Source organism: Monodelphis domestica, chromosome 6 (assembly GCF_027887165.1).
Source record: "Monodelphis domestica isolate mMonDom1 chromosome 6, mMonDom1.pri, whole genome shotgun sequence".
NCBI lineage: Eukaryota > Metazoa > Chordata > Mammalia > Didelphimorphia > Didelphidae > Monodelphis > Monodelphis domestica.
In genome coordinates this window covers 89,747,127-89,772,720 of record NC_077232.1, presented here as the reverse complement: position 1 = coordinate 89,772,720, position 25,594 = coordinate 89,747,127, and the positions used below count along the sequence as shown (strand labels likewise).

Sequence of the window (25,594 nt, the reverse complement as noted above, 5' to 3'; positions counted from 1 at the left end):
AATTACTGGCGCCCTCCACTTTAGCTCCAAACTCCACAATCTAGTCATCCAACAAGCTGTTTTTGGAATATGCTTTTTTACTTTATCTTTCCTTTAACAGAATTTCCTAACCCAAATTAGTCAGTCAAATAACAAAATATTCTCTCACCCTTGGGATGAGATCTAGTAGAGAATAAGAGGAGAGATTCAGGTATAGGAAGAGGGAAAAAAAACCAAGAAGAAATGAGACTTTCAAATTTTTAGGTTTTATAAAATAATAACAGATGATTTCCACCTCTTTTTTGCCTTTTTTTGGGGACTGATGAGTGTAAAAAAGTTTTCCAAACTAGTAACAATTTGCCCTGGCCTGGTGTTGTTTCTTAGACTGGCAATCAGGAGTAACATGCCTCTTAATTCTTTTCTTCTACAGGCTAAATATCCTGAGTTCCTATAATCCAGGAGTTTTTATATTTTGCCTCATGGAATTCCTCAGCATTTTTGTGAAGTCAATGAATCCTTTCCCAAAATAATGTTTTAAAATGCATAAATATGGTTATTTAAAATTATGTTCATGTAGTTCATATACTTAAGACACTTTGATTTACCCCATTCTTCACTGAGCATCTTCCTCTTAGCATCCCATACAATCCTTGTTATTTCTGTTGTTCAAATGTGTTCAACCAGGAAAATACTCCTAGAATTCTTCCCATGTTCACAATACTCTCATAATGAACACCCAATGATAACCAAAAATAACCTGTATCCCTTTAAGAACAGAAGCATTTCTACCTAGTTTATTTCAAGATGAAATTTATTTAAAAATAGTCCATATTTACATAAAAATAAAATGTCGTAATAAACAGAAGAAAATGACTCACTTTAGCAAATGCAGTCCAATGGCTCCTTTCTTTTAACATACTAGAGGTAACCCTGGCCAAATGTTGGGGAAAACTGAAGAAGGCTTTTAAGTCTATTTGTCATGCACAATGCCACTGTCTTGGCTTCATTTTGCACCCTACTCTAGAGGGGCCTCCCCAGAAAGCAAATGATCCCTGGGAAGTCTTTTTTTTTCAGATTTATTCCATCTAGCCAAGATTAAAACAGAAACTGGGCCAATGGATGTGTGTGCATCTTTTTCATATTTGCAATTTATAGTAAGGTTTATAAAAAATACAAAGGCATTTAAACTTTTATTGGTATTTAGAGGTCACTGTTCTGATTTTCAGTGGAAGGGTAAATTGGTGTGCTTTCCTTACTCCTAAAAGTTGAGGTAACCAATGAGGCCTTCTTGGAGTTGAGAAAGTTCTTCTTCTTTCTCTTTGATGAATCACACAGAGAGATTGTAGGCTCTTCTGGATATCTGAATATGAAGAGTTTCTCACCTGTGCTTAGTAAGTCACTTGTTCCTGAACCTCTAATGTGGACTTCAGAGGACTGGCCCACATCATCTGCTGAAAGTTTAGGCAAACATTCTCTTCTGAACAATGCCACTCTCTCCAAAAGGGGTCGGCGTGTTTTCTTTAATATGCTGAATGAAAAAGATACATGGAGTTAGAATCTTTACAAAAGGGACAATTTGAGGAATAAAATTTTCTGCATACTTATGGGGGAGGACAGGGCAGAGAAGGCAGTAATCCTGGACCTGCCATTTCATCCATGGGAGGAATTCCTGGTGCAAAATCTCCACTGGTTCAGATTAGGAACTCAACTATAACTCATATTTGATGAGAGCTGCCTGGACCACAGAGAAGTTAAGTGCAAACCGATCTGTGTCAAATACAGGCCTTGAACCTGGATCTTTACAGACTCTAAGGTTGGTCCCCAATTCACACAATATATATACACAATATAAACACAAATTAAATAGAAGAAGCAACTAAAATCTTATCTTTTATAGGAAGTCTTTCCTAGTCACTCTCTCTTTTACCCCTCCCAATCATCTTCTCTCTTGGATTACCTTCTGTCTATTCTGTATTTATCTTATATGTTTAATATATATTTTAATAAAACAATAAAATTTACATAAATATAAACTATATCCATAACTATTCATAAAATATACACTGTATGTAAAATCAATATATTCATAAACATATAAATATATAATTTATATAAACTAAATATTATTTCTATGAAGACTTAAAATGTATTTGAAATATAAGTGAATCAATATTTATATAATCTATACATTTATATAAGTGATAAATATATTTTAAAATATTTGTAGAAACACTTAAAATTTATTTATAATGTGTTTATAAATATTTATGTAATCTATAAAATTTATATAAAATATAAATATAAATATTTATAGAAATGCTTAAAATGCATTCATAATATAAGTGTATATAAATATTTATGTAATCTATAAAATTCATATAAAATATAAATATATTTTAAATAAGTAAACACTTAAATTTATTTAAATTATAAATAGCTATAAATATTTATATACATATATGCAATTTATAGAAAATACAAATGTTTAATATATTAAACATAGGACACAGACATATAAATATACAAATACATGTATATAAACATATACATGCATGCACATGTTTATATTTATATTTATTTATTTATTTCATATTTATTTCATTTTATTTATATTATACATTTATTTTTATTTTATTTATTTTTTATTATTCATTTTATATTTATTTTATATTTAAACATATTTATATTTATTTTATATATATTTGGGTTTTTATTTATATTATATATTATTTATATTCATATGTTTATATTATATGTTTACACATTTATATTATGTTATTTATATTTATTTTGTAGTTCTATTTATTTATATTATATTTATTTTATATTGTTTATGTTATATTTATAGTATATTATGTTATGTTATATTATGTTATATTATATTTTATCATATCATATTATATTACATTACATTATATTAGTTTATTATATTATATTAGTTTATTAAGCAGCTAAATGGCCCATTAGATAGAATGCAGGATACAAAGTTAGGACAACCTGTTCAAATCCACTCCCAGGTACTTAGTAGCTTCATGACTCTGGGAAAGATACTTAATTTTTGGCTCAGTTTCCTCAACTGTAAAACATTGGTATGAGAATCATTTGAGATGACTTTTGAATAATGCTTTTCAGACCTCAAAATGCTACATAAATTTTAATTATCATCATCATTACCATCATCCCTAGGGAGCACATCTAGCCTCTGTCCAAGTATTGAAGGTATCTGAATTTAAAAATACCAGAAAAAACTCTTGCAGAATAATAATAAGAAGGTCAATGTATCTAGAGCTAGAAGGGAAATCAGAAGCTTTTTAGCTCAACTCTCTTATTTTACCAGGTTTTAGGAATATTTATGTGTGTATATACACAAAATTATTTATGCACACATACAATTATATATATACATATACATACATATAAACACATGCAAACCACACATAGAAATAAACACATGCATATATATATTTTATATATATATATATATATATATATGAATGTGTATGTACATATACACATACACACCTACCATAGGATCCCCACATTCGAGGGGCATATATTCCAAGACCCACTATAAATGGTTGAAACTGTAGTGATGAGTGAATGCAGATATAAGCTATGAACTGTGGATAACAGAACTATCAGTTGCATTATTATTGTGTTGGGGGGGGTCATTATTACAGTAAATAAGGAAATGCTATACATGAGAAGACAAGAGGTGGACTGAAGGGAAGTTTCAAATGGGAGAGTGGATTATGGAGATAATGGGAGATCAATCATGTTCTGGGCTGGGGGATTTCACCATGTTGCAGCCTAGAAATGTTTGCAGAGTAGTTTGAAAATTATAAACCATTTGTTTTTATTTTCTGGAATTTTCCAAGTTTTCTACTTTTTTTCATTTTTTCCCTCCATGGTTAACCATGAGTAATTGAACCATTGGATAATGAATCAGCAGATATGGGGGCAAAATTGTCGTCCCTACTCTGTGTGAGGTAGCTAAGTATAGTAGAAAAGAGCACCAGTGTATTTATTAATGAGTTATATTTTTCAAAGAGATTCTACAAGATGAAATGATTTGCCTCAGAGTCATGATTTGAACCCATTTCCTCACTCTAAACTCATTCCTTTCTGTTTACCAACATACTACTTTCTTTTTTTTTTCTTTTTTTTTTTTAATTTTAATATTATTTTATTTGGTCGTTTTCATACATTATTCACTGGAAACAAAGATCGTTTTCTTTTCCTACCCTCCCCCCCCCCCCCCGCCTTTCCCTCTCCCATAGCCGACGCATGATTCCACTGGTTATCACATGTGTTCTTGACTCGAACCCATTTCCCTGTTGTTGGAGTTTGCATTATAGTGTTCATTTAGAGTCTCTCCTCAGTCTTATCTCCTCCAACCCTGTGGTCGAGCAGTTGCTTTTCAGCGGTGTTTTTACTCCCACAGTTTATCCTCTGCTTGTGGGTAGTATTTTTTTTTAGATCCCTGCAGATTGTTCAGGGAAATTGCATTGATACTTATGGAGAAGTCCATCACCTTCGATTGTACCACAATGTATCAGTCTCTGTGTATAATGTTTTCCTGGTTCTGCTCCTTTCGCTCTGCATCACTTCCTGGAGGTTGTTCCAGTTCACATGGAATTCCTCCACTTTATTATTCCTTTTAGCACAATAATATTCCATCACCAACATATACCACAATTTGTTTAGCCATTCCCCAATTGAGGGGCATCCCCTCATTTTCCAATTTTTGGCCACCACAAAGAGCGCAGCTATGAATATTTTTGTACAAGTCTTTTTGTCCATTATCTCTTTGGGGTACAAGCCCAGCAGTGCTATGGCTGGATCAAAGGGCAGACAGTCTTTTATCGCCCTTTGGGCATAGTTCCAAATTGCCCTCCAGAATGGTTGGATCAATTCACAACTCCACCAGCAATGAATTAATGTCCCCACTTTGCCACATCCCCTCCAGCATTCATTACTTTGCATAGCTGTCATGTTAGCCAATCTGCTAGGTGTGAGATGATACCTCAGAGTTGTTTTGATTTGCATCTCTCTGATTATAAGAGATGTAGAGCACTTTTTCATGTGCTTATTAATAGTTTTGATTTCTTTGGCTGAGAATTGCCTGTTCATGTCCCTTGCCCATTTGTCAATTGGAGAATGGCTTGATTTTTTGTACAATTGATTTAGTTCTTTATAAATTTTAGTAATTAAACCCTTGTCAGAGGTTTTTATGAAGATTGTTTCCCAATTTGTTGCTACCCTTCTGATTTTGGTTACATTGGTTTTGTTTGTACAAAAACTTTTTAATTTGATGTAATCCAGATTATTTATTTTGCATTTTGTAATTCTTTCTAAGTCTTGCTTGGTTTTGAAGTATTTCCCTTCCCAAAGGTCTGACATGTATACTATTCTGTGTTCGCCTAATTTTCTTATAGTTTCCTTCTTTATGTTCAAGTCATTCATCCATTTTGAATTTATCTTGGTGTAGGGTGTGAGGTGTTGATCTAAGCCTAATCTTTCCCACACTGTCCTCCAATTTTCCCAACAGTTTTTATGAAATAGTGGATTTTTGTCCCAAAAGCTGGGATCTTTGGGTTTGTCATATACTGTCTTGCTGAGGTTGCTTGCCCCCAGTCTATTCCACTGATCCTCCTTTCTGTCTCTTAGCCAGTACCAAATTGTTTTGATGACCGCTGCTTTATAATATAGTCTGAGATCTGGGACTGCAAGACCCCCTTCCTTTGTATTTTTTTTCATTAATTCCCTGGGTATCCTTGATCTTTTGTTTTTCCAAATGAACTTTGTTATGTTTTTTTCTAAATCAGTAAAAAAATTTTTTGGGAGTTCCATGGGTATGGCACTAAATAGGTAGATGAGTTTGGGTAGGATGGTCATTTTTATTATATTGGCTCGTCCTACCCATGAGCAGTTAATGTTTTTCCAATTGTTCAAGTCTAGTTTTAGTTGTGTGGAAAGTGTTTTGTAGTTGTGTTCATATAGATCCTGTGTTTGTCTCGGGAGATAGATTCCTAAGTATTTTATTTTGTCTTGGGTAATTTTGAATGGGATTTCTCTTTCTAGTTCTTGCTGCTGAGCTGTGTTGGAATTATATAGAAATGCTGATGACTTATGTGGGTTTATTTTGTATCCTGCAACTTTGCTAAAGTTGTTGATTATTTCAATTAGCTTTTTGGTTGAATCTCTAGGATTCTTTAAGTAGACCATCATGTCATCTGCAAAGAGTGATAATTTGGTCTCCTCCTTGCCTATTTTGATGCCTTCAATTTCTTTTTCTTCTCTAATTGCTACTGCTAGTGTTTCTAATACAATGTCAAATAATAGAGGTGATAATGGGCATCCTTGTTTCACTCCTGATCTTAATGGGAATGGATTTAGTTTATCCCCATTGCAGATGATATTAGCTGATGGTTTTAGATATATACTTTTTATTATTTTTAGGAATGACCCTTCTATTCCTATGCTTTCTAGTGTTTTTAGTAGGAATGGGTGTTGTATTTTATCAAAGGCTTTTTCTGCATCTATTGAGATAATCATGTGATTCTTGTTGGTTTGCTTGTTGATGTGGTCAATTATGTGGATAGTTTTCCTAATGTTGAACCAGCCCTGCATCCCTGGTATGAATCCTACTTGATCATGGTGGATGACCCTTCTAATCACTTGCTGGAGTCTTTTTGCTAGTATCCTATTTAAGATTTTTGCATCTATATTCATTAGGGAGATTGGCCTATAGTTTTCTTTCTCTGTTTTTGGCCTGCCTGGCTTTGGAATTAGTACCATGCTTGTGTCATAAAAGGAGTTTGGTAGGACTCCCTCTTTGCTTATTATGTCGAATAGTTTGTATAATATTGGGGTTAACTGTTCTCTGAATGTTTGATAGAATTCACTGGTGAATCCATCAGGCCCTGGGGATTTTTTCTTAGGCAGTTCTTTGATGGCTTGATGGATTTCAATTTCTGATATGGGATTATTTAAGAAAACTATTTCTTCTTCTGTTAGTCTAGGCAATTTATATTTTTGTAAATATTCATCCATATCACCTAGATTGGTGAATTTATTGCCATATAGTTGGGCAAAGTAGTTTTTAATGATTGCCTTAATTTCCTCTTCATTTGAGGTGAGATCCCCCTTTTCATCCTTGATGCTATTAATTTGCCTTTCTTCTTTCCTTTTTTTAATTAAATTAACCAGTACTTTGTCTATTTTGTCTGTTTTTTCAAAGTACCAGCTTCTAGTCTTGTTTATTAGCTCAATAGTTCTGTCACTTTCTATTTTATTAATTTCTCCCTTAATTTTTAGGATCTCTAGTATGGTTTTCTTCTGGGGGTTTTTAATTTGTTCATTCTCAAGTTTTTTGATTTGCATTTCCAATTCCTTGGTCTCTGTCCTCCCTAATTTGTTAATATATGCACTCAGGGATATGAATTTTCCTCTAAGTACTGCCTTGGCTGCATCCCATAAGGTTTGAAAGGATGTTTCGCCGTTGTCATTTTCTTCAACTAAATTGTTAATTGTTTCTATGATTTCTTCTCTAACTATCCGATTTTGGAGTATCATGTTATTTAATTTCCAATTAATTTTTGATTTGGGTCTCCATGTACCCTTGCCGATCAATATTTTAATTGCCTTGTGATCTGAAAAGGCTGCAGTTAATATTTCTGCTTTTCTGCATTTAAGTGCCATGTTTCTATGACCTAGTGTATGATCTATTTTTGTGAATGTGCCATGTGGTGCTGAAAAGAAGGTGTATTCTTTTTTGTCCCTATTTATTTTTCTCCATATGTCTATTAATTCTAATTTTTCTAAGATTTCATTCACCTCTTTTACCTCTTTCTTATTTATTTTTTGATTTGATTTATCTAAATTTGATAGTGGTTGGTTCAAGTCTCCCACTAATATGGTTTTACTGTCTAATTCCTCCTTCAATTCTCCTAGTTTCTCTATTAAAAATTTGGATGCTATACCATTTGGTGCATACATGTTGATTAGTGATATTTCCTCATTGTCTATACTTCCTTTTAGCAGAATATATTTACCTTCCCTGTCCCTTTTGATCAGGTCTATTTGTACTTTGGCTTTGTCAGATATCATGATTGCAACTCCTGCCTTCTTTCTATCGGTTGAGGCCCAAAAGGTCTTACTCCAACCTTTAATTCTAACCTTGTGAGTGTCAACCCGTCTCATATGTGTTTCTTGAAGACAACATATGGTAGGGTTTTGTGTTCTAATCCAATCTGCTATTTGTCTGCGTTTTATGGGTGAGTTCATCCCATTCACGTTCAAAGTTATGATTGTTATTTGTGGATTCGCTGGCATTTTGATGTCTTCCCCTAGTTCTGACCTTTCTTCTTTAGCTTTCTCCTTTTGAACCAGTGATTTACTTTAGGTCAGTCCCCCTAGTCCCCTCCCTTGAGATGCTTCCCTTTCTAGCCCCTCCCTTTTTATGCTCCCTTCCCCTCCCCCCTCTCCTTCCCTCCCTTTTTGTGCTCCCTCCCCCCTCCCCCTCCTTAATTTTCCTTTCTTTCTTGCCCTAATGGATAAGATAGAATTCAGGATCCCACTGGATCTAGATGTTCTTCCCTCTCAGATTTGATTTCACTGAGAGTAAGGTTTAAGTACTTCCACTTCACGCTCTCTTCCTCTCCTTCTCATATGAGAGTTCTTCCCCTCCCCTTCCCATGTGTATCTTTATATGGGAAAGTTTATTCTATTGATTCCCCCCCTATTTCTTGAAGTTAATCTTAGTATTATCACGGTTCCCCCCTCCCTTTTCCTTTTTTTGCCCCAACTTTCCCCAAATCTTCTTGATTCCCCAATCTTTCCCTATGCATGTTTCTTCTAACTACTCTTATGATGATACAATTTATGAGAGTTACACAAAACATTTTCCCCACATATTAATATATATAATTAGATGTAAATGTAGTCCTTATAGAAGAGAGTTTGACTTAAAGAGAAAGATAAGATTTATCTCCTTTTCCCGTTCTTTCATATTTACCTTTTCATGTTTCTCTTGCTTTCTGTGCTTGGATATCGAACTTTCCACAGAGCTCTGGTCTTTTCTTAGCAAATGCTTGGAAATCTTCTATTTTGTTGAATGCCCATACTTTCCCCTGGAAGTATATAGTCAGTTTTGCTGGGTAGTTGATTCTTGGTTGGAGACCCAGCTCTCTTGCCTTTCTAAATATCGTGTTCCATGCTTTGCGGTCTCTTAGTGTGTTAGCCGCTAAGTCATGTGTGATCCTTATGGGAGCCCCCTTATATCTGAAGCTCTTCTTCTTGGCTTCTTGTAGGATTTTCTCCTTTACTTGGAAGCTCTTGAATTTGGCAATTACATTCCTAGGCGTTGTCTTTTGGGGATTTAGTATAGAAGGTGTTCTATGAATCCTTTCTATTTCTATTTTGCCCCCTTGCTCCAGAACGTGGGGGCAATTTTCTTTTATAATCTCCTCTAGAATAAAATCCAATTTGTTGTTTACCTCTGGTTTTTCTGGGAGACCGATGATACGGAGATTTTCTCGTCTTCCTCTGTTCTCCAGGTCCGTGACCTTCTCAGTGAGATATTTTCTGTTTTCTTCCAATTCATTAATTGTTTGGGTTTGCTTTATTGATTCTTGCTGTTTTATCATCTCACTTTCTTCTAGGTGCTTGATTCTGGTCATTAGGGACTGGATTTGCTTTTCAGCCTTGTCTGCCCTTGTATTGGATGCTTCGAGTTCTTTTTCCAATTGAGCAGTCTTATCTGTCAGACAGCTGATCTCTTTCTCCCATTTTTCTTTCCAGAAGGTTTCCATCTTTTGGATAAGTTCCAGTTTGAGATCTTCCAGAGCTTGTTGATAGTTTCCATTTTGGGAGGCGTGTTCTGAATTTTTTTGGATTTCCTCTTCATTCTCCTCTTTCCCTTGGGTACTTCCTCCATAAAAGTTTTCAATAGTCACTTTTTTCCCTTTCTTCCTGGAGGCTTGATTTTGGGCCATGTGAGCCATCCCTTTGGTGGTTTTATTTCCCTTTCCTTTTTGGTCTGGGGTCTGGGTTATAAGAGCGGTTTTTCTGTGAATTTAGGTTGCTTCAGACTAGTTCTTCCCAGCCTCCGAGCCCAGGTATTCAGCTCCGCCCAGATAATCCGTGCGCCTTGTTCAGCGCAGCCCGCCCGAAGTCCGCTGGCTTCTCCAGTGAAAGCGCCCTGAGACGTTTTTTCCTGGCAGTCCCCAGATCCCAAGGACCCTGGAGTGCCCCCCCGGACAGAGACGCTCCCCACTCACTCGCTGTCCTGGTGAGCGCTCAGGTAGCTCACTCTGGTTTAGTGGGGGAGGTGGGGTGGGGGAAGGGCGGCTCAGTTCACTTTTCTGTGCAAGCTTTTCCTTCTTATTTTAGTGTGGAAATGTTCAAGCCCCACGTACCTTTGCCTCTGTGGGGTACTGGGGAGTCCTTCTGTTCCTCCAAAGGTGATTTTATGCTCCTTTGATGTAGTCTATTTCGTTCGGTGCTGGGGAGAGGAAACGTGCCGCGTCTAGATTGCAGCCATGATTACCCGGAAGTCATATACTACTTTCTTATATGACCTACATCCTAGGGATGTTATATGGAAAAGACTTTTTTTTTTTTTTGGAAAAGCCTTTTCAAACATTAATATGCTATTGAAATCTACATTATAATTTTTTTTTTTTTGTTAAACATTCCCCCATCACATTGCCATCTGATTTGATTTGATTCAGGAGTTTGGATGACTCTGGTCTGAATCCCTGAAATTGCTGTATTTTTTTGAGTTGCCCAATAAAGGGAATAAGGAATGAGGGGTGGAGACTCAGGAACCTTAATTCTAACTTTGTCAGAGTAAGAAAGTGATTGGGTGTGTGTGGTGGGGGATGTCCATTCATTGGATGAGTTTAACCTCAGCACACTAAGTTATTAACTTCAGGACTATAACTATCATTTCCATTCAGTTTACACCTTCTACTATGTTCAAGTTTTTACTCTGGGGACCGAGCATACAAAGATGAACTAAGAAAGTCCCTTTCTCCAAGGAGTTTTAACCTAATGGAGAAATCAAATATGCCCCCATGGAATTCTGTACTAAAGTCTGATAAGAAAAGGAAATGCCTAGGCAAAATGTTAAGACATATTCTTAGGTGGAAGAATCCATTTTCAATTGAGGGGGGCACCAGAGATGGCTTCATGAAAAGGCATGTCCATGTATTGGTTAAAGAGGAGAAAAAGGGTAACTCTCAAAGAGGCCAGGAAGAGAATAAAGGGAGGCACTAGAGCTGAGCGACAGCAGCAAAGAACAAGAGACCCAGGAGCCTCTGATAAGGCATCTTGGGGGAGCAGAAGCTGGGCCCAGAGTGTGACAGCAGATGTCTGTCAATCACTGCTTGCTTTAAGCGATATATAACAATAATGGCAACTGATGAGGGACCTAGAATAACATGATAACATGAAATAAACTGAGGATCTTGTTTCATTTACTTGGAAAGGAAAATTGTTTGTCAAATCTGGCTTTTATTGCTTATTCTTTTAGGGTACAAACAACATCTGTTCTTGGGATAATGAAGAAATAAATTGGGAACAAAGATTAATGTTTAATCAACTGTACTTGCTCACAAGCTGTGTTTAAATGACTGAAACAACTGGTTGAGAAGGGAAAATTCAGTCAGTCATTAAGACATTCACATTACATGGTGTTAACAGACCAGTTTGGATTTTTTTTAAAACCAGACTAGAAGATTTCTGGTCCCAAACTAAACTTGAGTTGGGAGAAAAATAAAGACTTTCACAGGAAAAAATGGTATTTGAACTGAGTCTTGAGTGAAGTTAGGAAGTATAAGATTCAGGGGTGAGATAAGAATTCTAGGATGGGGGTTTGGCCAAAATAAGCCCACAGAGATGAGAAGTTCTGTTAGAGAGGAGGAACAGTAAGGCTGGTGTAGTCAAACTGAGGGTAAACAGAGGGAAAATAATGTGAAATAAGACTGTAAAGGCAGGTTGAGGCCAGGTTGTGAAGGGTTTTAAATGCCAAATAGAGGAGTCCATATTTGATCCTGGAGGAAATAGGGAGCCACTGGAACTTACTAAGTAAAGAAATGACCTGTTTAGACCAATGCTTTAGCTAAATCACATTGGCAGCCAAGTGAAGGAAAGACTGGAGAAAGGAGAGAGACAAATTAGGAGTTTATTGCAATAATGCTAGCAAAAGGTGATGAGAGCCTAAATTAGGATGATGGTTATGAGAGGAGAGAGAAAGGGATAGATGTAGAAATGAGAAGAGCAAGCCAGTGATTGGATATATTCTCTGAATCTAAGAACACAGAACAGTTACAATATGCATTTGCAGATGTATTTTCCTTTATTGATGAACTCATAAGCCTAGATTTCCTGTAATAATCACCAATCCTCCAACTCTTCCTCCCACCATCCATTTATTAATTAGCATTCTTTGGGCACTGAGATTGTCCCAAATCTTCCTGATGTGTCCAGCCTCCACGTGTCTTCATTTGGTACACAGAAATTACATAAAAGACTTCAGGAGATTCTGTGCTGAAATTCAGATATACTATGTCTAAGCATTCCACAGCTCTAACAGTTCAGGTGTACTAAAAACATCAGAAAAGCATGTTACCTTAAGCATTATTTAAATGTGCCCATAACATATATTAATTAAATAATAATGAAAAATATCTGTCATAGTAAGTATATGTTGTTAGAGGCAACAAATAGCTACTGGACTCTTTTATTCATCTAATGTCCACTAATATTCAAAATTAGAAATTCAGAACCTGGGATTCATGGATCCCTTAGGGATCAGTAGAAAGAGTTCAAGGGTTCTATGACCTTAGATGGGAAAAAGGTGCCTTTACTTGTACTAGATTCTAATTGAAATTTAGCATTTCTTTCAATTATACATTTTAAAAATATACATTCTGAAAAGGAGTCTAGACATTTCATCTATCTGCCAAAAGGAAACCAGAACATACAAAGAAAGTTAAGAACCTCTATTCTAAATACAGATTTCCCACGCAAACCCAGTATCCACGAACTTCTGAAGTGAGTGCAGGTGACAGGCAGCAGAATAGATTACTTTCCCCTTTGGCAAATTCTGAAAGCTGTCATTACCTCTCTTTCTTCTTCTGAGCTGAAAGCATCTTTTCTAATCCTGTGCTGATCAGATCTTGTCTTAGTTTGATCTCTAAAGCTTCCCACAGGTCCTGGTGCTTCCTAAAAGCAAAAAGAAAAAGGGAAATCTTAACATTTTCTGGTCTAAGAGCATTTTAAGGTGAAAAATAATAAATCATTAGTTGGAAGAGAAAATATAATAATAATGTAATCTGCAGCTAAGGTCCCCAGGATACAAGAGCACTTGCAGGGATGACTTGTTGTATTCCTTACCTCAACATTTTCTTCTTAAGACATCTATTTAGTGGAGAAAGAACGGGAAGCATCACTGTCATTAGATTTAGAAGGGATCATGGTAATCACCTGGGCTTTTACAGATGAGGAAACCGAGGATCTCAAAGGTTAAATGACTTAAGGTCAAAACGGATAGTAGGTAACAAAACCTGTATTCTGACTCAGGCCTTTCAACTAAAATAGAGTTCTATGTTCACTGGGAAATACTGACTTCTTGGTCTAATATGGAATGAACTGGAGGACTCTAGTATATCTTCCAGGATTGAAATTCTATGATCCTAGATAAAGTTAATGGAAGAGGTAACAGTTAAGATGTACCTTAAAGGACCAAAAGGATCAACTATAATTACAAAGTCGATATCTTATAAAACCTTTAGTAATATTAATTGCTAAGTAAATCTTGCTACATATTATACTTCAGCCCCTGGATGGATCTCTGAAATTCATGGATACTTCTGACACTGAAGAAAATAATAACCCATCCAAATCTTTTCAGCTTATGGGTCTCTAGTCCATTTTGGCCATTAATTCTTCAGAAAGGGTCTACACTACTGTACTAACAGAGATACTATATATATTAAATGCCTATACAATGCTAGATACTATACACAGAACAAGAAAAATGAAATGACTCCTTCCCCAAAGGAGATTATAATCTCCTAGTAATATATAGTGGGTATATGATGGTGATGCAATACTATTGTGCTATAAGGAATGATGGACAGGATGATTTTAGAAAAAGCTGGAAAGACCTACATGAACTGATGCAGAGTGAAATAAGCCCAACCAGGAAAACATTATACATAGTACCTGAAATATTGTGGAATGATCAAATGTGATAGACTTAGCTACTCAAAGCAAAACAATGATCCAGAACAATTCTGAGGGACTAATGACAAAGAATGCAATCCACCTCCAGAGAATGAACTGTTGGAGTAGAAATGCAGATGAAGGCATATGATTTATCAATTGTTTATTTGGGTATATGTTTTGGGGTTTTTGTTTTATAAGATTATTCACCTACAAAAATGAATAGTATGAAAACATGTTTTGCATGACAATCCATGTTAAAAAAAAAAGCAGACTGAATTGCTTGCCAGTTCTGGGAAGGGGAAAGAAATAATGGCGGGAGACAGTTTGGATCATATAACTTTGGACAACTAATGTAGAAATTTTGTTATTAAAATAATAAAAAAGAAATTATGGGATTCAGTGCAATACTTGGGCTATTCATCTCTTAGACCTCATTTTCATGGCAGAGTGCCTCCTTAAGTTGTACATGTTCATACATTGTCTTTTATGTTATTTTTGGCTCACAAGTCACTACCAGTAAAGTGCTACAGGCTATATATATATATATATATATATATATATATTTGATGTTAATCTAGTAGCGGTTTTTACAGAATTAAAAATTGAAGATGACCTATCCATTCCTACCATGTCCTAAGTGGAGTGAAAAATGGTAAAACTTTGGTAAAAATACTAAATCATATGTTGGAGTGGAAAGATCTCTGAATGTGGAGCCAGAGAACTGGGAAATAGAGGAGTTGAGTAGAGAGAACAGAAGGACTGAGTTCAAATAATGACTGTTCTTTATTACCTACCATTTCATTTCTGGGGGTCTCAATTATCCTCATCTGTAAAGTATGGGAAATCAGACTAGATGTACTCTAATCTGAGATCCTATATGTAACCCTAGATTCTTATTTTTATGACCTACATGTGTATCTTAGCTCAAATGTTTATATAAATTTGGCTAAATAGCAGGTTCTGAGTTTCAGTTTTATTTTCTGAAAAAATGATGATGATTTGGAGAAGAGGAGATTAGGTTTTATTCAAAGTTCCTTCCATCTTTAAGTCTTTCTAACTTTTAGGAACAGCCTTAAATATGTATGCCTGTTAACATGCATATTGAAATGTAATTCCCTAAAACAATCAAATTCATTCACCTTCCCTGAACTATACCGTACCCCACTCCCCCAGCCTGACAAGGAGCTCACCTCTTCATACTGCTGTCTGGAGGCACTCCATTGTTGTCACTTTCAATGAGGTTGTCTGCATACTTCTCACTGACTGCATCCAGAACAGAGAGAAGCTCTGTCTGTGAACTTGAAGGCAGCATGAAGTTCAGTAGCTTGTGCAACATCCCCACTGGCACCATTGTCAGTTTGGATAAATAAGATGCCAATCGAAGCTCCTAGTGGAGTGAATGCAGAGAGTTCAAAAGCTTGCAGGTCACAACCTTTGCAATGAGAAATTTTTAATTTCATTCAGTCTTCTTCCAGAGTGAAAAAAGCTTTAGCTGTTCAGCCCTGCCATTACTTTGCCAGATCCGATACACACACGTTTAAACACACATACACAGCTTAGTCAGTAAAATTTGTCCCTTCAACAATTTCCAAAGCCACTACCAATTTCCCTTAGCCCTCATCCCTGCCTGGCAGTGCCTGGGTTACAGGAATAAACTTTGGCTTATAGTAAATAACATCCAGTTAAAAGAATCAAAACTTGCATGATTAACTTGATATAAAGGAATATTTTTATATGAAAATAATTCACTCAAATGTGTCAAAGATATGTGTCTTTTCTGGTTTGGGTGCTACTTCTTCTAATATATATATATATATATATATATATATATATATATATATATATATATATATATATATATATATATATCACCCCTCACCCCACTTCTTACCATACTTTAGTACAGAGATGTCAAATATGGACCTGCAGTCCACATATGGTTCATGATACTCCCGAGTGAAATCTGAACCATGTTAAAATGCAATTAAAAATATTTAACAAAGGGAATAAAAATACATTAAAGTCTAGGTAATGTTCCGTCTTAAAACTATCCTCTGGATTCTTGTGTATGGCTTAGTGACCTCCATTTCTATTTGATGTTGACATGAAACTTTAGTAGACAGTATTCATGAGTTTCTGTGGCCCCCAAAGCCATCATTTATCGCCCGACCCTTTGATCCCGAGCTTCTCACACCTGGCTGATTTTCTTCTTTGACAAGAACTATCTAGTACTAGTTGGGTCTATATTAAAAAACTCCATCCAAAAAAATAGCGAATCTCTTCAAGTCATTATGAGCCAGCAGACCATGAAATTAGGGCTGTGAGAGACCACAGAGGTTGTCTAGTCTTATCCCCTCATTTTACTGATGAATAAACTGAGGCCAAAAAAGGGGAAGTCATTTGGGTAAATAGCTTGTTCAAAAAACAGCAGAGAATGGAAAGAGGAGGGAAACCTACTAAAGCTGCATGTCAAACTCAAATAGAAATGTAGGTCACTAAACCACACACAAGACTCCCAGTTGGTGACCTAGATTCAAAGTGTAATGTTGCCTACATTTTATTGCATTTTTATTCCTTTTGCTAAATATTTTATTTAATTGAAGGGATTGTGACAATTCATTCCTCAAAAAGTGAGTTTAATTGAAATGAAAATAGTCTAACAAATTAAAAATCTGAGTGAGAAAGAATGCTATCCTCTAATAAGGCTAAAACCCCTGTTAAATCTACCTCATGGGATATTGCAAAGATCAAAAGAGATAATGTCAAAGAAAACTTCAGTAAAAGTACAAAGCATGGCATCAAATAAGAGACTGGTTATGCTGAGAAGCAAGAAACATGGGGTGGTGGAAAGAGCTCTGATTTAGAATGAAGGCTCTCTTGTCCCAATTCTGCCACTCACATGTTTTGAGAGCTCATGAAAGCCTTGTTTCCTCATCTTTAAAAATAAAAGGTTTATTTTTAATAGTAATAATTTTTATATTTTAGTTCATAATTTTAATTACAATTTTATATTATTATATCACAGATATAATACATATTCTAAAAATATAATAATTTTTTTAAACCCTTACCTTCCATCTTGGAGTTAATGCTGTGTATTGGCTCCAAGGCAGAAGAGTGGTAAGGGCTAGGCAAGGGGGGTCAAGTGACTTGCCCAGGGTCACACAGCTGGGAAGTGTCTGAGACCAGATTTGAACCCAGGACCTCCTGTCTCTAGGCCTAGCTCTCAATCCACTGAGCTACCAAGCTGCCCCCCAAATATAATCATTTAAATAAAATAACAGGTTAAATGTAGAAGAGTCAAGTTTTTTAGTTCAATATTGTATTTTCTTGTAGCACAACTAGGTGGTACAGTAGATAGAGTGCTGGGTCTAGAGTCAGGAAGATTCAGCTTCCTGCACTAAAATCTGGCTTTAGAGGGCAGCCAAGTGACTCAGTGGATTGATAGCCAGGCCTAGAGATGGTTAGTCCTGGGTTCAAATTGGACATCAGACACTTCTTATCTGGGTGACCCTGGGCAAGTCACTTAACCCCCATTGATTCTAAGACAGAAATAAAGGATTTTTAAAAATATGGCTTCAGATTTTATTAGCTTAGCTATATGACCCTGGGAAGATCACTTCACTCTGTTTACTTCCATTTCCTCATCTGAAAAACAAGCTGGAGAAAGAAGTGGAAAGCCACTCCAGGATCTTGGGCAGGAAAACCAAATGGGGTCACAAAATGACTATAAATGACTATACAACAAAAATATTTATTATCGGAAGGGGGTCAAACAAAAACAAAATGTTGCCTAGATGTCAGAAGACCTGGGTTCAGACCTCAACATCTATTATTTATTCATATGAAATCTTGTTAAAATCATACATCTCTGATTCTTCTTTTTTTAATCTGTAAAATGGGGCTAATAACACCACCCATAGCCATAGAATTTGGAGCTAGAAGGTCCCTCGAGGTCATTTAGTCCAACCATTTTATTTTACAAAGGAAATAATTGAGATCAAGAGAGGGTACAAGGTCAGAGGGTGAATTCACAGGGCTAAGATTCAAACCCACTGAGTCTAGTGTTCTGCTCATTATGCTCCATACCTCCCCACACAGACTCCTTCACAGGATTATTGGGTGTTTATGAATTTAGAAGGTGCTTTGAAACTATAAAGCATTATAAGTAATTTTTATTATCAATAGAGATTATAGATATTGGTTCTTTTAAATCATAAAGTGATATCTAAATATATTACTATTAAAGATAACAAATATATATATATATATATATATAGAGAGAGAGAGAGAGAGAGAGAGAGAGAGAGAGACAGAGAGAGAGAGAGAGAGACTTGCTTGAGCAAATCATTTCCATCAATGAACATCAATTTTTTAAAACATCTGTACAATGAGGATAACCTTACGCATGCAACCTACATCACAGAGTTCTCATGAAGACCAAGTGAAATGTGTGAAATATGTTGAAACCATAAATTCAATTTAATTCCACTTGGCACTCATATATTAGAAGCTAGATACTGCATATAGGACAAGGAAAATGAAATGATCTCACCCTAAAGTACTTTATGGCAATCTCTTCGTAATATATACAACACATTCCCAGATAAGGAAGTACAAAGTAATTTCAAGAAAGAAAGAATTACTAACTGGGTAGCTCAGAAAAGAAAGGCTTCATGAATACTGGAGGAATCACATGATCAGTCTTGAATGAAATTAGGTATTCTAAGAGGCAGAGATAGGTGAGGATGGAAGGCATTCCAGGAATGGGAGAAATACTGTTCAAAAACACAAAGATGGGAGCTAGAATGCTAAATTTAGGGACTAGCTAATAGGCTAATTTGGATGAATGGGAAGTGTGCACAAAATAGTAATATGAAATGCCTGAAAATGTAAATAGTAGTCAGATTGTAGAGGGCTTTAAATGCCAAGCTGAAGAAATTGAATTTAAGAGAAAATTGGAAGCTTCTGATGATTCCGAGGTAGGTGAGTCACTATGCCAACTAGCATTTATTAAGGGACTACTATGTGTCAAGTATAGTTCTAACAACTAGTATAGTCCCTGTTCTCAAAGAGCTCAAGTCTAATCTGTGTGCTATAATTAGACTTCCACCATGGGAATATGAAAATATTAATATGGCAGCTGTGGATGATAGATTAGAGAGGAGAGAGTTGAAGCATAGAAACTAAAAGATTATGGTAATGATGCAGGCTAGGGGAAATATGGATGGGAAGTAGGATGATATTCTATGTGAAGGAAGAAGAGGAAAATGGATGAGAGATGTAGTTGTGTTCATTCTGACAGGATTTGGCATAAATGGATATATAAAGGGTGTGTATGGGAAGGGAGGGAAATAGGAACATTTGAAATTGTGAACTTGGGTGACTGAAAGAATAATGGAGTTAAGAAGAGGGATTTATTATAGGAAAATTAGGGAATTCCTTTATAAAAATGTTGAATTTGAGATATATCCAGGACAACAAGGTGGCAATATTAAGCACAAAGGACAGGGGAGGTGAAAAGGACTGAATATTTTTATTTACGATTGATTTGCATAGAGAGAGTAATTGGGACATAATGTTATTGCTGTCTGGTTGAGAGTGTAGAGAGGATAAAAAGAAAATGGGGTTATAGGAGAAGTCATGAAGGATACCTATGCTTATTGAGCAGAAAGAATAGATGATAACTGCTAGCTCCTTGATGGTAGGAGCTGTCTTTTTAAAAACCATTATTCCTAATCCCTTTGTTATTGTTCAATCATTTTAGTTGTGTCCAAGTCTTAGTGACCCTATTTGGGTTTTCTTGGAAAAGATACAAGTGTAGTTTGCCATTTCATTCTCCAGTTCATTTTATAGATGAACAAATTGGGACAAACTGGGTTAAGTGATTTGACCAGGATCACACAGCTAATAAATGTCTGAGATCAGACTTGAATTTAGGAAGATGAGTCTCCAAGATTGACACTCTATCCACTGTGGGACCTATATCTTCCATCTGTGACTAATAAGAAGTAAATAAATATTCATCAAATGGAAATGATTTAAATCCAGCAAAGGAAATTGAGAAAAGAGAATTAAATAGAATAAGAACTAGGAGAAAAGTTAATACCCATTCTTGGTCTATGAGGAAGAAGTGGATGGCCAAGTTGAAAAGGAGAACTATGCACATATAAGCTATCATTGTCAACATTAATATTTGGTAATTACTATGAATATAAAATATTGAGTTGCATTTATACTTATAAAAGAATACAAATAGTAAAGGGAAATTGGTTTTCTAAATTAAATTTTCATGAGGTTTTGAAAAAGTACAACATACAACACATAATTCAAAGTATCATGATCATTGTTCATCCCAAAATCTTTTATATTATTTGTCTCAGTCACTGTGTAAATTATTTTTCCTTTCTGGGCCTCAGTTTCTTCATTTGTAGAATGGTATAAAATATCAGAGAGGCTATGGGAAAACAAGCATATGAATGCATTGTTGGTAGATTTGAATTGGTTAAGTAATTCCAGAAGGTAATTTGGAATTATACCTAAAAGGTTATTTTACAATGCATATTATTTAACCCACTAGTAGTGATACCAGGCCTAAACAAAAAAAAAATATAAAAAGGAATCAAATATGTAAAAATAAATACAGAAGCTCATTTTATAATAGCAAAGAATTTGAAACTAAGATGGAGCCTATTAATTAAATTAAATGCTGACTGTGTGAGTAATGAAGAGATAGATTGGAGAGATAAAGAGATAGACATGGTATCATTTGGCAAGGGATTGGATTTGGGAGGTGAGAGAAAGTCTTTTGATAGTAATAGGAAAGTTTGGAGATATAGGTTCGGACGGAAAGATAAGGGCATCTGAAATCTGTCTCAACATATTCACAGATTCGGTCTGTGCCAACCAAAATGCAAAGCAAGAATAGGTCCCTTATCAATCAATGCTCCAAGCACTGTACTCCAAAGGGCATCTAAGGTAGCCATGAGGTAATGGAATGGGATGAGGGCAGAGTGATTATGCTAAAAGGGCATGGGATTGTTCCAATATCAACTGTGTAGTTATTGATGTGGATGCCAAAAATAAGCCTGGAAGAGAGGAGTTGATAGCTTGAACTGGAAAGAGAGGGTTAGAGTAGAGGAATGATATGGATCAGAGTGGATATAATTATATTAGAAACAAATGTCATGGCTGGCTATCACTGGGAGACTGAGATGTTCCCATGGGGTCAAGCCTCCATGACTTCTTGGTGTCAGGTCAGAGCCCCACTTTTGAGATTACTGTTCTAAAGTCTTTCTGTTTTAATAGTCTTAAATCCTATCCAGTTCAGCATTCTAGGTCCTTTATCATAAAAACCATTCCACTTTTAACATTGTGTGTTCTGTCATCTAAAATTTCCCCTGTGATGAATGTCAGATCACACTTACTTCACAGAAGAGAAAGTGAGGACTTTGGGTGTGGAATGTTACATATTTTATCAGCCTAAAATGTGTTGCTATATTGGATAGTTTTGTTGTCACTGACTCTCACAGAAATATACCCATATAGAGAGTATAATGAGTGAAGGCTTTTGAGAGATGTTTGAAATAGAAAAAAAAGCATTAATAAATTTTTTAAAATAAAGGTTAAAGGATGTTTATAAAATGTCAAAATTATCTAATTTAATGTTTTAATTTTGTCAGTATGAATTATTTTGAATGCCATTGAAATCACATCAGACTGACCTCCAATTTAAATTAATTATTTAAATACTGTAATTCCACCAAAATGCATAGGAAAAAATAAGTAGACCTTCCAAACTGGAATGGGATTCAGACTCAGAAATGTGTGTTCTTTAGCAATTGTAAGAAAGCATTTATGTTTCAGGAAGAGAACTGACCTTATCCCCCGAAGTCCTTAGTAATCTTTCAAAGCACAAATCAAAGGTGACTTCCCATTAGATCTTTTTTAATGCTCATGGTTATTAGTGTTCTCCTCCTTCTTGAAATTACTGTGTAATATTTATGTATACTTTTCGGTGCCCATTGTAACTCCCAACCCCCATCCTTGGCTCCCAATGTAGTGTAATTTCCTTGATACCAGGGCCTATCTTTTGTCTTTACATACTCAGCACCTGGGACAGTGACTGGCATGTAGTAGTTGTACTAAATGTTTGATGAAATGCAAGTGACACATCTGGAACCAAGTGGAAGTCTTTTCTGGTTTTGGGTACTAGAATGAGAATTCTATTTTTTTTAAACATTCATCTTGTATGTTAGAATCAATTCTGTGTATTGGTTCCAAGGCAGAAGAGTAGTAAGGGCTAAGCAATGGGGGTTAAGTGACTTGCCCAGGATCACACATCTGAGGAGTGTCTGAGGCCAGATTTGAACCCAGGACCTACCATCTCTAGGCCAATGAGCCACCCATCTGCCCCCTAGAATGAGAATTCTGGAGAGATTTTCAAACTTTTGTCCCCACTCTTTTTTATGCCATGGTTCACATGAGAATCATCTGTGAACTTTCCATTGTAGGAGGAAATATGTAATTTACCTGATTATAGAGGGTCAAAAAGGTGTCCATCTCAATGTTCTCCAGCAAGTCTTCAAGCACAATGCTATTCTGCTGTTCTTCCCTTAAACTGATGTAAAAACAGTCTGATATTAGATACAGTTATATACAGATATGTCCATGGGAAGACAAAAGGAAAAAGAAACTTCATGAAATTATCTTGGAAAATGGGGACCATTTTGTCTGTCTTTGTACCCCAACTGCCTAGAACATAGTAGTGCTTAATAAATGTTTGTTTAATCACATTGATTAAATTCATAATACAATTTTCCATCATGGAATCAGATCGACAAGGTCTAGAAAGATCTAACTTTTCTATTTTAGGTCTGGGATTTATGAACAAAACTCCAAAACATTCTGCAGACATTCTGACTTCTAATTAAAGGGACCTAAACTAGTTCAACCTCTCAGGCAAAACAAGATCCCTTTCTATATTATTGCCATCCAGTGTCAACGCAAAGACCTCCCTGGACAAGGAAATCACTACCTCCAGAGACAAATCGCTATTTTAGGGCATCTTTAATGTCACTTCCCAATGTCCCTCAAACATACCTTGTCACAGCTTACCTTTGATTATGAAGTTCTAATACCTTCTGAGACTTTGTCACGGCTTGCCACAACACAGCAGAAATCTGCCTTTCTGAATTCATTTCTCCAGTTTCATTCAAAAGGCCAAGTCCTTCAGAAATCCACTGCTGTCTGTTCATGATGGCCTGCTGCTGCAGCACAGTCTCTCTGTGTACCAATTCATATTCCAGCTTCCTATCGAGCTCCTCAATCTCCTACAGTAAGCCGCCCAGAGGAGAAAAGCAATGAATCATCTTGGGGAAGGGGGGGAGGCGATTTTCTGTTGTGAGGGAGCAAAGTGCTTGGAACACTTGGTCACTGGACAGAGGGGCAGATGAACAATCAATACCAAGCCCAAACAAATCCCTATTTAATTGCTAGGATGAGTACATGATCTGACTATCTGGATGGAGATGCAAATATCTGTGGGTTTGTTGTCTGGAGTTCTATAGCTATTCTTTCTCATCACAGCTAATGGCAAACAGGTCCCAAAACTCGTTTGATTCATAGAAGGGGCAGCTATCTGGCATGATGGATAGAATGCCAAGCCTGGAAATGGGAAAACCCGAGTTAAAATCTGTCCTTAGGTACTAGCTGTATGATCCTGGGCAAGTCACTTAACCTTATTTACTTCAGCTTCTTCATCAGTAAAATGAGCTGGAGAAGGAAATGGCAAACCACTCCAGTATCTTTGCCAAGAAAATACCAAATGAGGACATGAAGAGTCAGATGTGACTGAAAAACAGCAACAACAAAGATTTGTGGAGTCTTGAGAAATCTTGAAGCTCGCTCTTATTTACAGATGGGGAAATTGAGGCCTAGGGGCAATCACACAGTTCCTAGCAAAAATAGGACTAAAATCTAGGTTTCTAAGCTTCTGATCCTGTAATACTTCAGAAGCATAATCTAATAGAAATAATATTTGGGTTTTAGTCCCATCTCTGCTACTTATTAGCTGTGTGACATTAGTAAAAAAATTCCTATCCTGGATGTCAAAGACCTCTAAATGTTGGGACCAACTTATATTGGCCTACTTCCTAGCACTTCCATTTTTGTCTTGCCTTTTCCCATCCTTGCCTTCGCTTACCATAACTGATCCTCTAAGTGCTTACTCCTAATTCTGAGTTGTTTCCTTTGAGGCTTACCTTCAGTGCTAGATAATTTAGAAGACCAAATGGTTTTTAAAAATGGTTTTATACATGTGTTATACTTATTTATTAGTGTACCTGGCATGTCCCATCAATAGAATATAAGCTCCTTAAGGGCAGAACCATTTTTCATTTTGTCTTTTTACTTTTATCACTAGTGTAGAATAATATAAGTAAATCTGTAATAAGTGCTTACTCAATTATGAATTAACTGAAGAGCATTTTTCAAGTATCTACTATGTGCAAGGCACTCTGCTAAGTGCTAAGTTGTTGTACTTTGTACTCAAAGAGGGCCAAAATGACATCACTGGGGATGACTTTTGACTCATGCAAGAATTAGAGGCAGAGCCATACAAAGCCATAAGCCTTACCCTCTCTTTCCAAATCATCTAAGTCCAGTGGCAAGAGAGGATGCCTGAAGGTAGCCCAAGATACAGTGGATGATCTTGTTATCTTCAATGTCTAACCAAGCTCTGGTTTAGCCAGCCTCCCAACACAGTTTACCAGGATGAAGCTACCATTCACATGACAGCTTCTTAGAGTCACCAGTGAGAGCTAGGTGGCAGGTGAACACAAGAGGAGGGAATCAATCTTGAAAACGATCCTGAAAGCCCTTACACCAGAGGTACTAATCTTTCCTGAATACCACATGTGCTCAGACACATGCTAGAAGTACAATGAATGACATGTTACATTTGCTATTCTCAAGTCAGAGAACTGACTCTTTCTACATCTTAAAACTAGCTATGCCACTCTAGATCTCTTATTTAAACTTTTCAAAGTTGGCCTGATATTGGTGTATATATCTGTTAAAAAAAAAAACAACCCTTACTTTCTGTCTTAGAATAGATTTGGTTCCAAGGCAAAAGAGCAGTAAGAGCTAGGTAATTGTGTTAAGTGATTTGCCCAGGGGCATATATTTAGGAAGTGTCTAAGGACAAATTTGATCATAGGATCTCTGGTATCTAGGTCTGGTTCTCTGTACACTAGGTTGCCCTGCTGCCTTCAATATTATCTAATTGTAAGTTCTTTGAGGATAATACAATAAATGTTTATGGAACTGAAATAGTCTAAATCTTTTTTTTTCCATCTACAAAATGGGAATCATGAGA

At 36.0% G+C, this 25,594-nt stretch overlaps 1 protein-coding gene across 2 annotated transcripts in view; it reads right to left on the bottom strand.

The window, feature by feature from the left end:
- Nucleotides 1–772: 772 nt before the first annotated feature.
- The window catches only part of EVC2 (EvC ciliary complex subunit 2), a 209,632-nt gene continuing 184,810 nt past the window's right edge, over nucleotides 773–25,594 (bottom strand). For both annotated transcript variants that reach the window (XM_007496745.3, XM_007496747.3), the window contains 5 exons: nucleotides 23,335–23,549; nucleotides 22,750–22,837; nucleotides 15,408–15,604; nucleotides 13,111–13,212; nucleotides 773–1,507 (listed from right to left, as the gene is read on the bottom strand). In XM_007496745.3, coding sequence (XP_007496807.3) covers nucleotides 1,180–1,507; nucleotides 13,111–13,212; nucleotides 15,408–15,604; nucleotides 22,750–22,837; nucleotides 23,335–23,549 — 930 coding nt within the window. In that variant the 3' untranslated portion in view covers nucleotides 773–1,179. The remainder of the gene's footprint in view (nucleotides 1,508–13,110; nucleotides 13,213–15,407; nucleotides 15,605–22,749; nucleotides 22,838–23,334; nucleotides 23,550–25,594) is intronic.